Source organism: Sorghum bicolor, chromosome 7, assembly GCF_000003195.3.
Source record: "Sorghum bicolor cultivar BTx623 chromosome 7, Sorghum_bicolor_NCBIv3, whole genome shotgun sequence".
Classification (NCBI taxonomy): domain Eukaryota; kingdom Viridiplantae; phylum Streptophyta; class Magnoliopsida; order Poales; family Poaceae; genus Sorghum; species Sorghum bicolor.
The window spans coordinates 11,697,656-11,712,054 of NC_012876.2; the positions used below are offsets into that span (position 1 = coordinate 11,697,656).

General features: G+C 40.3%; 2 protein-coding genes across 3 annotated transcripts; one reads left to right on the top strand and one right to left on the bottom strand.

Annotated features, from left to right (window-relative positions):
* On the top strand, positions 212-5,702 carry LOC8073233 (E3 ubiquitin-protein ligase MBR2). Of its 2 annotated transcripts, none has more exons than XM_002444043.2 (5): positions 212-621; positions 2,486-3,218; positions 3,590-3,661; positions 3,801-3,947; positions 5,268-5,702. In XM_002444043.2, exons 2-5 carry the CDS (start codon positions 2,499-2,501, stop codon positions 5,403-5,405), a joined length of 1,077 nt encoding a protein of 358 aa, XP_002444088.1. In that variant the 5' UTR covers positions 212-621; positions 2,486-2,498; the 3' UTR covers positions 5,406-5,702. The 2 variants fall into 2 exon arrangements, with proteins under 2 accessions (XP_002444088.1, XP_021320006.1); XM_021464331.1 differs by lacking the exon at positions 212-621 and adding an exon at positions 730-1,424.
* LOC8073234 (putative glucose-6-phosphate 1-epimerase) lies at positions 8,011-13,724 on the bottom strand. The gene is made up of 9 exons (XM_002445227.2): positions 13,343-13,724; positions 12,357-12,431; positions 10,672-10,728; positions 10,436-10,596; positions 10,208-10,348; positions 9,933-10,035; positions 9,760-9,859; positions 9,421-9,660; positions 8,011-8,283 (listed from the first exon to the last, which is right to left on the bottom strand). The coding sequence occupies exons 1-8, from the start codon at positions 13,490-13,492 to the stop codon at positions 9,449-9,451; spliced, it is 999 nt and encodes a 332-aa protein (XP_002445272.1). The 5' UTR covers positions 13,493-13,724; the 3' UTR covers positions 8,011-8,283; positions 9,421-9,448.

The following is a 14,399-nucleotide window of genomic DNA, read 5'->3' on the forward strand; positions in this document are numbered from 1 at the left end:
AAGAAGCTGGTAATTCGTCCAATACAAATATATAATGCATCACAGGTGTACTATTATATAAAAGACAAAACGTTCCCTGCATTGTTCCGTACGTCGTCCTAGGAACAAGAAAACAAATTTGCATTCTGCGACCATTTCGAGAACCAAACACTGCAAAACCGCAACATCTCGGCTTATTTGAGCAGGATTTATTTCTCCCAGAATGATATATTATTATGATATTATTATTACTGTCTTGTGTGCATTTGTACACATGCTATTTTTTTTAGACGACGAAAATGCGTGCGACTCACACAGCACTATTCCCGTTTGACATGACGTGGCCGGCACGCCGCCGTGCGCTCAAACCACTAATCCGCGATGGGCCCGTAGGTCCCACCTGTCAGTGTGCGTCCCCCGGTTCTCCGTCAGCGATCCGTACCGCCGCCGCCGCCGCGACCCAAAGGCTTATTTGGCTTCGTCCCTTCCCTGTAATGGCGGGAAGGAAGGAACACGCAGACGCCTCTCTCTCTCTCTCCTCTCTCTCTCTCTCTAAATCGGGTACAATTGCTTCGTTCCTCTCCTCACCGAGGACGGCGGAGAGAGAGGCGGAGGAAAGGTCCGGCCGGCGCGACGGAGAAGGTTCGGATATTTCATTCTCTCCCTCCTCCTCCTCCTCCTCCTCCTCCTCCTCCTCCCCCGCGCGCTCTCACTCGTCGTCCCGAGTTCTTAGATTAGATTAGAAATGACTGCAGCTGGAGATCGATCGACGAGGGACGGACGGACGGGCGCTAGCTGCTTTATTTAGCCGCCGGCCGGGCCGATCGTTCTCTTCTCTTCCGACATTGATTGAATCTTCCTCGTGGCACCCGTCAGGCCGTCCGTTCATCCGTCTGTCCTCGGTGTCGTTGTTGGTGGGGTTTGCGTAATTGCATTGCGAGCCGGCCGATTGATTGATCTGAGATCAGTGGCCTGTCTGAGATGCCATGCCTCTTCTCTGTCGTGCCGGTCGATCCGTATCTCAAATTGGGGTCGGCGATGCCAACAAATTAACTGATTCTGTCTTCCTCTGATTACTAGTTAGACGACGAGGAGTTTATTCCCTTTGCATTAGGCGATCGAATATCTGGGTCGAATTTGTTTGCTTGTCTTTTTCTCCTTGTTCCTTCCGTCTGCCTGTATCAGGATTGTTCTCTAGTCTCGGTGTAATGTGCGATCATATTATTTTCTGTATAATTAATCTACCACTGTTGAACGGGCGATTTTTGGAGTTTTGGTTGACGCCAAAGCAGCGGCGGTCATTTCGATCCATCAATCCTTTTCGCTGTCCCCTTTTATTTGTCCCTTTGCCGGTTTGGTTGGCCACATAAACTGTTTCTGGTCTCGCTATCGGCGGAGGAGAATCGGCCCGATCATATGCGTTCTCGTTGATGCCGTAACAAGAGGTGCTTAATTTCGACTCTTATCCCCAAATTTTTTTTTTCTGATGAAGAACTATTCCAAGAATCGGGCCAGGGTTGATAGTTTTACCAAAAAAAAAAGGCTTCTTCTCGAATGAGTACTAATATTTAGATTTCCTCTGCTTTTTCTGAATCTTCGTCGTAGTTTAGATGTATCACATACTCTACGGATCACGTTCCAATTGTTCATCTACAGTGCTTGGCGTGCTGGTGGGTGTATAAGTGGATTCACCTTTCAGCAAAAGGCAATAATGTCAGCTAGAAAGGGAGGGAGGGAGGGGGCACCAGGCTACCAGTAACTTTATTTCTGGTGGTTTTTCATCCTCCCATAAGCTTTACGGTTGTGGGAAGCACCTCAATACCTAATCCATGTGTAGAGTCCATATTCATAGGATTTACCTAACTGGGGATAGTATACTTTTGAATATGTCACTGATTGATTAGGCTAGATTGCCCATTTGTACACGCGCAGACGTCAATGTCAATTTGGTTGTGCTGGTTCAGTTTTGTCAGAGGCTCAGAGCTCTATTTCATTCTTCCAAGCAAATTTCAGCAACTACTATGCTCGATGGTTGCTAGCTTGTATTTTTTTGTTTCCTATATATTTGACCTCTGGCCTGCACTCTTTGATGCCTTGGTCTCGATGTGGGAAATACCTTGTTTCATCTAGTCGTTTATTCTTCCTTGTAAGGCTGCCATGTTTTGCAAACAAAAGTAGCATTGATCAGATACTTCTGAGTAATGTAGGTTTAGGAATATCTCTTCTCCATCATTATTGGTTATGCATCATTTGCAGTTTTGCACCTTTTGATGTGTGCCTATTGTTTCAGGCTCAAACTGTAGTTCAATATCTTCTCTAATATGCGCAGGGAAGATGCTTGTTTTTCTTATGCTGATTGTGTGTGCAGTTGTCTCCATGTGCCATAATCTTGTCCACTGTAGTCAATCTGTTCAGAAAAGTTTTTGTGTTGTCAGTTCAATTGAAGTATGACCTGCCTGACTACAAATGTTCAACTTTCACTAACTAAATCTGCTTCTTATTTCAGTTGAATATCTGATATGGATGAAACCATGGGAAGGAGAACAGTCAGTGGCCTTCTTGTCACCAAAGGAGGCTCAATTCTTGTCTTCAGGGAAGAAAGCCCACGCCACAAGGCCACCACATGTTGTACCCGCCTCGGGTGCAGCAGTAAGCTTTTCCCAAACAAAGACAGGAAGACACGCAGGGCATCCATGGAAACATCGGCTCATCAGAGATCACAAGTGTTGAGGAAATCCAACAGGATGTCCCCTCAAGGAAGTATTTCTTATGATCGAAGCACCAGTAGGAATACAGCAAGTACTTTTGGTGAGACTGACAATATACCAAGACGAAAAGAAAATCCCGGGTGTGATCTACTAGCTCGGTTGAAAGAAAGGGTCAATGCATCCAGGAAACGCTCATTGGGTGGACTGGGTAGTCCTAACATATCATCAACAAACACATCAAGCAGTAGCCGGTCGTTTTCAAGATCAATATGTCAGCCAGCTTCGAGAATGAGAAAGGATGGAGGAAGGGTTGCAGAAGCTATGAGGATGCATAAAGCCAGAGAGAATAGTGGTAGCTCTAGGGAAGATGTGTTGACAAGAAATTCTATCCAAGATCCTTCAGACAGGTTTCTATCTCAAAGCTTGTTGAGGCGCAGGAGTAGACTTCAGCAAGGGCCAGTATCATCATTCGAGGATACTTTAGATTATTCCAGTGAATACTGGCACTTTGATATGGATGACAGTGAAGAGGTATGTCTTTTCATAGATATAGATATCACCATAAACAGTGTTCATAATCCAACCATTTGAATTATGTTTGTATTTGATAAGTGGTGGTATGTTGTCTAGTCCAGTGTCTCCCTTGTTTTAAAGTTTTACTTTGTTCATCAGTAAACTTCTTCATCACTGTTTCAATGATCCCTTCTTCCATTTTTTCTACAATCAACCTGTCTGTAAGAACTAGTGTTCTGACAATTCTGATTGAAATGATTCATTGAGTTAGTATCTCAAATGTTTTATAATCTAACATTTATTAATAATGCGAATGTGATGACATAAGCAATTCATGTTGCTAGTAATGCTGATCTGTATGTTCTTGATAATGACATTATGCCTTGCAGGTTGAGGATTACTATGTCTTTAATGATCAGCATAGAGGAATGAGAATGGACATTGATGACATGTCTTATGAGGTACATCTATTCTTTGGTTTGTCAATGTGTTACTGACATCCCTCCATCATATTTATGTAAAAATATCTCATATATACTTTGTTTGGAATTCTGACTTTTCCTTTTGTCTGCTGATCGACATGGATACATCATGCTACAGGACTTGCTTGCGCTTGGGGAGAGAATAGGTACTGTAAGCACTGGCCTTTCAGATGATGCACTTTCCAAGTGTCTGAAGAGAAGCCTCTATGTGCCCACAACTTCAAGCAGCCATGAAGATGGTGACATCAAATGCATCATATGTCAGGTACTTTCGTATATTGTAACAGTACATTGCTTACTGTTACCATTAGTTCATCTATACAACTGTTTTTATACTAGAGTTCTATACTCCTAACAATGTTCCATTAGTTCATCTATACAACTGTTTTACTAAGTTCTATACTCCTAACAATGTTATTAGAGATGTAAATTATAAAAGTACAATCCTATCACTTGCCCTATCGAAGTAACATTAGCTGCCTCAGAACCTATTAATGTATTGAGTATTTGGATTTCTGAAGGAATCACTCTAGTCTGGGCAGTCATAATACAGAGAATTATTTACTTGCCTCTAGAAAAAAGTTCCACTTCCTTTCTTGGTCCTTTTTTTTTAAGTTACCAATTTGACCCGAAAGCTATCTTTAGTTCCTTATATGGCTTTTCTACTAGTTTTGGGACTTAATGGTGTTAAGTCAGAGATGAAATGACGATTTACTCCTAGGCAAAAAAAAATCAATCAATGCAAAGTTAAGTTTGTCTACGTTTAATTTTGAGCAATCAGCAATATTTTGCAAAGTTTTAAACTTGCCATAATTGTAAAAATAAGGAATATATTATTTTTGAATATGGAAGTATTTTGCCCCTGACTAAATATTGCTTAAAATTAAACACAGATAAACTGAACTCACACTGATTCATTTTTTGCCTAAGGGAAAAATCATCATTTTGCCCCTAATTTAACACCATTAAATCTCAAAACTAACGGAAGGGTCATATAAGAAACTAAAGATAATTTTCAGACCAACTCTGTCTCAGTATATAAAGAGTAACAACATCTGGTTCAAAGACCAAAAAACATATTTAATTCTCTCTCTCAACACTAGTATTACTACATCAATATACGTGTGTTTAGAGAGAGCAAGCCTTGTATTAGTAGTATTAGGACGGAGGGAGTAACTTAAAAAAAGGCAACAAAGGGAATGGAACTTTTTTTACGGCCAAGGAAATAATTCTCTGTTCATAATAATATATTTAGGTGAAATACACCCAACTGCAGGATAGTTTTCAGTTAGAATTTCCGTTCAGTAAGACTACTGGTTTTACCACAGCAGCTATAGAAACAAAAGTATATAATATTTTTTTAAAAAATGCATGATATCAAGAAAGTAATAACGAGCACATCACCAAAATTAGGGGTCAAATCAGGCTGAAAATCATAGAAAGTGGTGAGCCTTCTATGACCTGCTGAGACCAAAAAAAAAAAAGGTCATAGCATACTTTGTTGAACAAAGTTTGTTCAACAAGAGATGTACATATTCTGCACCAAGTGGTATCTTATTGTATTTCCTTGTGATGTTTTTTCTAGGAGGAGTACTCCTCTGATGTGGAGGTGGCCAAGATGGCATGCAAGCATTACTACCATACCACTTGCATCCAACAGTGGCTTCAGCAAAAGAATTGGTGCCCGATTTGTAAATGTGTCGCTTCTGTCATCAGCTCATAGTGTTCTTGACAGAAACAAAAGTCTCAGTTCATTGTAATCAAATAGGAATACAATTTTTTTTTGTTCTAGAACAAATTATTCTCTTCAATCCTCAACTGCTCTTCAATTCACACTACACTTGCCAGAGCAAAGCTTTAGGAAGCAGGATAATAAGTCCTAGAAGAAAGGATTTTCGCAGTTTTGATGTTGAAGTTGAAGACTTGAAGTCAGTGTTGAATTCTGCTTTTCTTTATCTTTATATATGTATAAACGTGAAAAAAAAAAGTTCAGCAATAATAGTGCAGTTTTTTGTTGCCATTTTTTCACTATTTTTTCTAGCTTTCTGCACTGGTTAGCTTGATTTGTTCATTTGTGGATGTGGTGTACAGATTTGTTATTTTTTAAAAGAAAACAAGAAACTCCTCTTGCGCATCATGGACGACATGACATGCATACAGCTCAAACTTTTCTAAGTTTGATTAAATTTATAGAAAGTATTATCAATATTTGTATCACTAAATAAATTTATTATGAAAATATATTTCATGATTTATCTAATGATACTAATTATGCATTATGCATTATGAATATAAATATAAATATTTTTTGTATAATTGGTTAGAATTAAAAATGTATGTTTATGAAACAAAGGGAGTACTTGAGACTACTTGCTCCTCCGCTCCGCGCATAAAAAATGTAACTTAAAATATTTAGATTTGGATAGGATACATATATTGAAGGGTTGTTTGGATCACTATCTACCAAGCATTGATCTCCACCCCAGGCGTCCAAAGTCGGACCCTGGAAGAGCTGCATGCGCCAGACAACCTTGCTTTGAAAATCAAACATGCCCTAAGAGCAAGCGCAATGTGTTCCGCCGAACCGGTCTATAAAGATGGGGCCCACGGCGCAGGTGGCAGAAACTAAAGTTAAAGGCCACAATGTATGTAGCCGAACTAGCTAGTACGAGTGGGTCCCACAGTAAAATAAAAAATCTCGGCCACAACTTTCCTGTGGTTCGCTCAAGTGGATGAAGCTGCTTGTGTGAGATGTACAATGAAAATAGTATTTTTTATTGTCTTATGGGCAGGCCATAGTGCTATGGGTAGCTTTTGTTATTTCTTTCCTATTGACTACTCTCACAATGTTTCAGTCACCTGGTACAAAATATTTAATTCACTATGGACTACTTTTTTACTACATTGTGGTTGCTCTAAATGTATAGATACATTTATGAATTATTAGCTCAGATCAGCAGCACTATGCACTACTTCAGCTGCAACTGCAGTCGTACTCACTGCTATTGTGTAGAAAGTAACATGCATCTTTGTGGGGAGTGCAGCTGCAGCTATTGAGAGTAGTGTAGACCTGTATATACTTTTAGTATCCGAATACTTGTGACATGGATAAATATCAAGAATAAAGTGCATGGTTCATTAACTTGTTTGGGTGTATCATGATAGTCTTACAAATTGTACCATTTTGGTTCTCAAACTTACCAAAGTGTGCTACATCGGTCCTCATACTTTTAAATTGCACCATTTCAGCCTTTAATCTCTTTTTAGGTCTCAATGAAAAAAGTTTGGATGCATGATCATCTCAAAATCACTTCCAATGCGTGGGAAGACCAGCAGCACCGTGTGCATGCAAAGCAAATGAAATCGTCGGATTACCATGTCAACAACAAATGTGAAAATCTCTCCTTACAATATATTGTCATATATTAAAATATTAATATCATCTCATAGGCATTTTAAATATGAAACTATTGGTGCAAATTTACCGTAAATTTGTATACAAATTTAGTAATTTCTACTAAAGTTTATAAATTTTGACTATCTTTGTAATTAATTGTTCAGAATCATTAGGGTAGTTTTTTTTAAGATCAGTCTCAATGAAGTTTCATTAGAATTTTATGCACATTAAATATATTGATGTGGCACTATATTAATAAAAAGATATATGATAAGAGTTTCATGGAGGTTTTTAAAATATAGATGTGTTAAAAACTGAGTTATAAAACCCCACTGAGGTTGGAGTACAATAGGACGCACACTCCACATGTGTAAAAAGAATGCTGTACCTAGACTATCCTACCATCAGACCATAGTTTTTTGTGTAAGAAAATAAAAGGAAAACTATCCCCACACCCCGCAACAACCCTAATCCAACTCTCCATCAACTATGAACTAATCCCAGAAGCAAAAACACCACACTACTGCTGCGGGCATTCAGACATCCAGTTTCAGACACTGCCTAATCTGATTCGTATGTTTGTTGTTCATTGTTAGGCCACTAATTTGATTTCAAATTACAAGTCATTCTAATTTTTTTCTAAATATATAATCTTTAACTATATATCTAAAAAATTGTATATTCGTGTCCGTGACGTAAAGTATGTCTAATACTCTTTTGTTCTTTCAAATCCAAAAAGACACTGATTTTGCAGCAAGATCAACCACATAAGTTTCGCCTTCCGGAACACGCATACTGCTGTGCTAACGGCTAACCGCATCAGATAAACCTCATCAGACAACAAGACAATAAAAAAGGGAATCCAACTTAAACTTGGCGGTGTCCTACACTAGAAGAAGGTTGAGGATACCAAATCCCAAACATGATCAACTGTGAAGAAAGCACCAAAACATAATGCTAAAGAATTTATGCTGCCCAGAAATGATTTATAAAACTGACACGTATGCCAGTATTTTGTCCAGCGGTATCATTCACCGATGAGATGACCCAATCCTAAGCTCAAAGCACAGACTGTTATTCGGAATCAACCTATCACTCAAATTCTAGATACAAAAAGGACCAGAAATATAGGGGGGTGGTAATGGCAAAAGGACGGTGCGGCGTTGACGCCAGCCCAGCATCAAATAGTAAGGGCAATGAACTTCTGCAGAAAGCAAACATACCACACCATTAGTGAGGAACACAAACATAAGCACTATCTAGCAGTAACAAGTTATGGCTTCCATAAATACAGGACGACTTTTCAAACAAATACTTGTTGGCAATACTTTAACACTTCTAGCTTTAATCTCGAGTTAGACTTCTATAACTTCTATTAGCATCTACAAGCAAAAACTAAAATGCACTATCAAAACAGATTTCATGAAAAACTTGACGAAACTAATTTGATATTCCAGATACTGGTGCATTTTTCTATAAACTTGGTCATAGTGAATTTAGTTTCTGATGATTCCAGGCTATGCATAGGGGCCTGTTCGGACTGAAGCCTAGCCAGGCACCAGGCAAGCAATCCTGCCGCTAAGCGTCCAAAATCTGGGGGGCTAGGCAAAATTTTGAAGTATCAAACCAAACAGCCCCTTGTTGTCTGAGAAGGTAGCACCATCACAAAAATAGGTATGACCAACATAATAAGCAAATAAGACTAAAGCATAATTAAGCTTATTGTCCCCAAAGACCCAAACCAAACAAAACCCTATGTTGTCTGGACTTGGCCTATAATTGACTTTTCAAGCACATGCTGCAACTCAGTTTTTTGTGTAACACCATAAGTTGACTGCAACTCCAGCCATACCCTATTTGCCTCGAATTTCACTTTAGCTGCTCATCTGCAATTACCAAATTTCACAAATTCAAGAAATTTTGTTCAAAATGTCTGGTCAAATGACTTAATCAAATTTGAAATGTAAAAACATATTTGAAGGACAAATAACAAACAAACTTCTTTGACACGAAGATATGATCCTAGTCCTAGGCGCCTACTGAATGGTGTAGTTAATGTTGCTGCTTTCGGTAAGGACTTCGAGCATGTGCCCAGGGCTTGGATTAGCTTCCCACCATGGAAGCAACTTTTATTTGTATCCATGCGGCTTTATAAGCCTAAATAACCCTAAAGCAATTCAGATAAATTCAAACAAAACCAGAAAACCAGATTTTTGTTAACCAAAAAACTGAATGACCGTAATTAAAATCCCTCATGGAAGATTATGAATGGCATCCTTAAGGACAGGGCTTCAAGCATATGCAATGCATCCAAATTATTACAAGCAGAGTATAGTATCACCTGTACAAGATGCAGAAAGTGAGGATTTTCAACCCTGAAGGACCTTCAATGGATCTAACTGTCCACTACAGTAACTTGAAGGAACCGCTGAGAGCACAAGCCTTCCTTTCCACTCTTCGCCAGGTTTCAGAGTAATAGGCCTCTCTACAGCTGCAGGCTCCACACACAGCATGCTCTTGTATTCTGCATCCCCAAAATCTTGCATTGCTTTTGCCTTCTTATCCCAAGGGTTCCAAACAACTATAGAAGCCAGCACAATATTTAAGAGAATGATGTTTGCAGCAACCATGTTCAATTAAATCACCAAAAATAGAAGGTTTGCCAACAAATCCTGCTTACCAGCATCAGGAAGCCCTTCTTTTGTCACAACAAATGTTCTTTTCTTCTCATGATCAATGATAGCAATTTTGGAGGGTGCAGCAAGATAAACTTTATCAACCTTGACATTGGAAGATCAAAACAGTTAGATGTTAATTTGAAATATTAATGTTTAACATGAGCTAATTAATTACTTCTGATTCAAAAACAATAGCATCGCCTTGCTCTGTGAAACGCTCCTTTGCCTTCAAGTTATCAAGGTAGTCCATTGTTTCCAGTCCTTCAACACGAACCTCACTGATATATAAAATAATAACATCAAGCAATAATAATAATAACCATAAATCAAACCGAAAATAACACCTTTTTTAACTTCCACTTCCAAAGAGAATTCCAAAGCATACTGAATGAAACAGCTAATAAGGAAACCAACTATTCAAAAAAAATTAAGGAGAAACATCAAGCAGACCTTATGTCAGAGACAGAGAAGTATGTGTGGTATGCAAATGTATAAGAGAAAGGTCTTCCATCTGTGTTTGTATTCCTGATTCGTGATGTTAGACTCAAATCTCCAGAAGGTCCAAGAGCAACTCTCAAGCGAAATTCAAAACTGTTAACAAGACAACAAGCTTTGATCACAATCAGATGTGTGCTATATCAGATGGAGACAAGTGATCACCCTGTGATGTAAGCAAACCTGTGAGGCCAGATCTTTAAATCTTCCTCAGAAGGCTTCAGAATCAGATCAACAAAAGCTTTAATAGCAGGGTTTACTGGTAAAGGAGGTGGATTGTTGTCAATAGTCCAGAAACGGTTCCTAGCGAATCCATGTTGTTCAAGATTTCCATGTGTTCCAAACTGCATTGTGCATTTCAGTGAGGACCAGAAGACAGATGGACATGGATGAAGCATTACAGATAACAGTTACCATACTTGGGGAAAGCAGACTGGTATACCACCACGAATAGCTTTTGGAGGTTTGAAAATAGCCTGCAAAAGAATTCTTTCAAAATTCATAGGGAATCAAGGATGATATGTAGGCATCAATATATGTTGAACACTGCAGTAACACAGCAAAACTAACACTAAAGCTAAAGAATAATCAAATGGCCTCAACTTTGAGGACAAATAAGCTAAGCAGATAAAAACTTGAGGTATAACTCGACTATTCCAGGATTTAAGTGGAAGTAACACAATGTAACAAGGACAGCAATACAAAAAATCAAGGAGACAACCAGATGACATGTGTTAGGTAAAGGTTAACTTCCAAAACAGATAAGGGTGTGTTTGGTTGGGCTCCTAGGCTAGCTTTTGGCTTGGTTTCACCAGATTTGTGCTGTTTGGTTCCTAGGCCAGCCCCTGGAGCCAGGCTCCAACTGGCCATCCATACGCCCGGAGCCAGGCCCAGAAAGAAACACGGGGTTGGTGTTTCTTCTAGAGCCAGGCCAGAGCCAACCCCGATGCTCCCTTCTCGTCACCGCCCGTTTTCACTCCATCACCTTCGCCTGCTCTGTTGCACCTCTCCGCCGGACTTCACACACCGCGTCACCGCCCCTCTCTCCTTCCTTCTCACGGGCCGTGCCGTCCGTCCGACCGCTGCCAGCCTCCCTTCCTCACTCAGATCCAGATCCGTTCGTCTCATTGCTCAGCCTTGTCCTCGAATCCTCAAGTCTCCTTGCTCATGCAGCTCCTGGGCTGCTCCAGTGCCCCTCTGCAGCTCAATCTGCAGATTTCTCCTAGGCAGCTCCTGGACATGGGAAGGAGCAGCGGTGTCCGTCTGCAGATTTCACCGTGGTGCTTCTGTGCTCACCCTGCTTCTTGCTGATGTAGTCCAGCTGCTCAACGTTCTACTACTGCAGGGTCTGTTTGTTTGATTCAGTATCATTAGTCTAGATTAGCTGATTCAGTTTTGTCAGTTCTAGTAAGCAGTGGTCGGTTGTTGTGGCCCTGTTTCTTGTTTCTTGGTTGTGATTACTGCAGTATAAAATTCTTCTATTTCATTCAATACCTCTTATCCCCAAATCTGTGTGCTCAATGCTCATGAACTATATTGAGAAGAATAACAGACCTAAATGTTCAGTCGGTCTGAATCTACTATCATTTTTAGAGTTTACCTTGCCTGCTTGGTGACGTGCTGCTTCTTTCAATTTCATACTATCTGTTGTGATCAAAGACCAAATCTCGTATAGATTTTTCTGCAGTAAGGTTCTTTATTCTAATATTGTGAACATTCAGAGAATTTTGCAGGCTGTAGTTCTTACTTTCAGTTTCAGTTGCTGTGTCCAGCTTGCATGACCCTTGTGTCATATGTGCTCATGCTCATTGTATCAAAGAGGTAACCTTACCAATTCAAAGAAGAGGTGACTGTATCAAAACAAATCAGGCAACCAAACACACACTGGGGCTAGCCAGGCTAACATAGTATAGACAACCAAACAATCAAAGGTTGGCTTGATGGGAGCAGGCTAAGCCTGCCCTGGCTAGGATTCTAGCCAGGCTAGAATTTGGCCACGAAACCAAACACACCCTAAATATCTGTATGCCAGATATGCACCAACACAACTTTTTATCCATGTAAACTGATAATGTCACTTGCAACCATAAAAGGGAGCAAGTACCTTGCTGCTGAGAAAAAGCAGCTCTTCCCCATTGTCATTCTTCCATGATGTTACTTGACCTCCATAAAGATAGATCTGAAAACAGTACAGAATTTATTATCTAGTAATACTACAATCAAATTGAAAACAAAGCATAACAAGAATAAAAACATAGGACATGGTAGTCTAACACTAGTTGCATGTTGTACCCAATAGCTATAGTTACTCAATGTTCGCCTTTCCAAAATTGAAACAAAAGAATGTTTACACTATCAACAATTCACAGAACTGTCATTCAAATGATCTGTAATGCAGATTTTACAGGGTCAAAAAGATTTGACTATGCACACCTCATATATATAAAAAAGATAAAACCAACCAAGGAGAAATTAGGTGGCATATATTATTCAGATAGATCATTTTATTGATATAAATAACAATTAACATATATGGATACTTTCGCCCATAATTTAAGTACAACATGGAAGAACAAATTCTAATTGCCCCTACAGGCCTATAAAATCCGGTGTTGCCACTCAAACACGTCCCTCAGTTCTACCTTCCTAACACTTAATACTATATTGCAGCACCCAAACGTTGGACAAATAATCCAAGTGGTTGCTGTCAAACACTAACCACCCATCCTCCCAGCGCTATACTGCTTCCTAAAGCAAATTCGGAAGGTTAAAACCTGCGTGAAAACTTAAATCCCTCGATTCCAAGTCCGCAACACGCGGATCATGCAATGCGCTAATAACGATCCAACCAGGACAGGACACGGACAGGCGAAATCGCACACCGGAACACCAAAAACCTCATGAATTCCGCCCAAACCCCCCGCGGATCAGCAGAATTCCCACCGGATCTGCGCCAACTGCACCGAAATAGAAACGAATCGCGGCCCCGCGCACACGCGCCCCAGCACACTGCAGTCGTGTCGTATGCACAACCGGACAAACGACGAGAGGCATCGGAGGAGGTGGGTGGGCGAGGCCGAAATCGTGTACCTCGGCACAGCAGTTGCGAGCGCCGCGAAGCACGATCTTCTCGAGGCCGGAGGGGGCCTTGACGAGCTCCGCGAACGGCGACGGAAGCTGCATCGGCGGCGACGGCGAGGCCGCGGCACTCGCTGCGCCGGCGGGGCCAGGGGAGGCCATCTCTCGACTCGCCCAGGCGACGGCGGAGCTGGGACCCTAACCCTAGGCTTCCCACCTCCGGGTCTCGCCTCTCCTGCTTTTCGGGGGGGTTTATTTGGCGGAGAAAGGGAGCTGAAGCGGAGGAAATAAATGGGGGAGGAAATGGGAATGGGACGAGGATATTTATAAGCGACGCGACGGAGAAGAAGGAAGGTCCGGATGTTGTGTTCTGGAATTCGGCAGAGAACAGTGGTGGAGATAGAATAAAATTTTTAGTCCTGTTTTATAAAATTTTTGTAGCTCCGCCCCTGGCAGAGATCCGAGGGTATCTGTATCACTGTACTAGTTTCTTTTATATTATATATTATATTTCCTTTTTTATTAATATTGTTTGTAAAATTTTCAAAATTAAAGAATTGGTGAAGTTTTTTTTTCTCGTTAAGACGATCAAAAACATGTAAAGATTGTCTCATTTGAAGTTCAGATAATAGGATTATGCTTTTGAAAACCGATTATACTGCTCTGATTATAATATAATCACATTTTGATCCACACGTGATTGATTATAGGATAGATTATTATAATCCAAATTCTTGATTACTATAACCTCATAAATCCAGGCAGGATCAGGTCACGGATTATGGATGCTAATAGTCCAACTTGCCAAATTATAAAGAATAAGATAGGAATTTCTCGCTTTAACCAATCATAATCTATGGAAGCACTGCTGAATGACTGGCAGATTTGGCTGATAAGCCCAAATAAACAAGGATGTATAATCCAAATTATATTAATTAAGCCATGATCCAAACATGTCTAAGCCGTCTACCTTGTGTAAATCGATGATTAATAGAGGCGGTAGCCTAAACAAATATGGAGGTGGTCATGAGATGCGCCCACCATGTTAAAAGTTTGTGCTTTAATAATG

Coding starts and splice junctions, on each gene's coding strand:
- LOC8073233 (XM_002444043.2), top strand. CDS start 2,499: ATGGATGAAACCATGGGAAGGAGAACAGTCAGTGGCCTTCTTGTCACC. Junction 3,662..3,800: donor TTGATGACATGTCTTATGAG/GTACATCTATTC, acceptor ATCATGCTACAG/GACTTGCTTGCGCTTGGGGA. Junction 3,948..5,267: donor TCAAATGCATCATATGTCAG/GTACTTTCGTAT, acceptor TGTTTTTTCTAG/GAGGAGTACTCCTCTGATGT.
- LOC8073234 (XM_002445227.2), bottom strand. CDS start 13,492: ATGGCCTCCCCTGGCCCCGCCGGCGCAGCGAGTGCCGCGGCCTCGCCG. Junction 10,729..12,356: donor TGCTTTTTCTCAGCAGCAAG/GTACTTGCTCCC, acceptor ATTCTTTTGCAG/GCTATTTTCAAACCTCCAAA. Junction 10,036..10,207: donor TTCTCTGTCTCTGACATAAG/GTCTGCTTGATG, acceptor TTTATATATCAG/TGAGGTTCGTGTTGAAGGAC.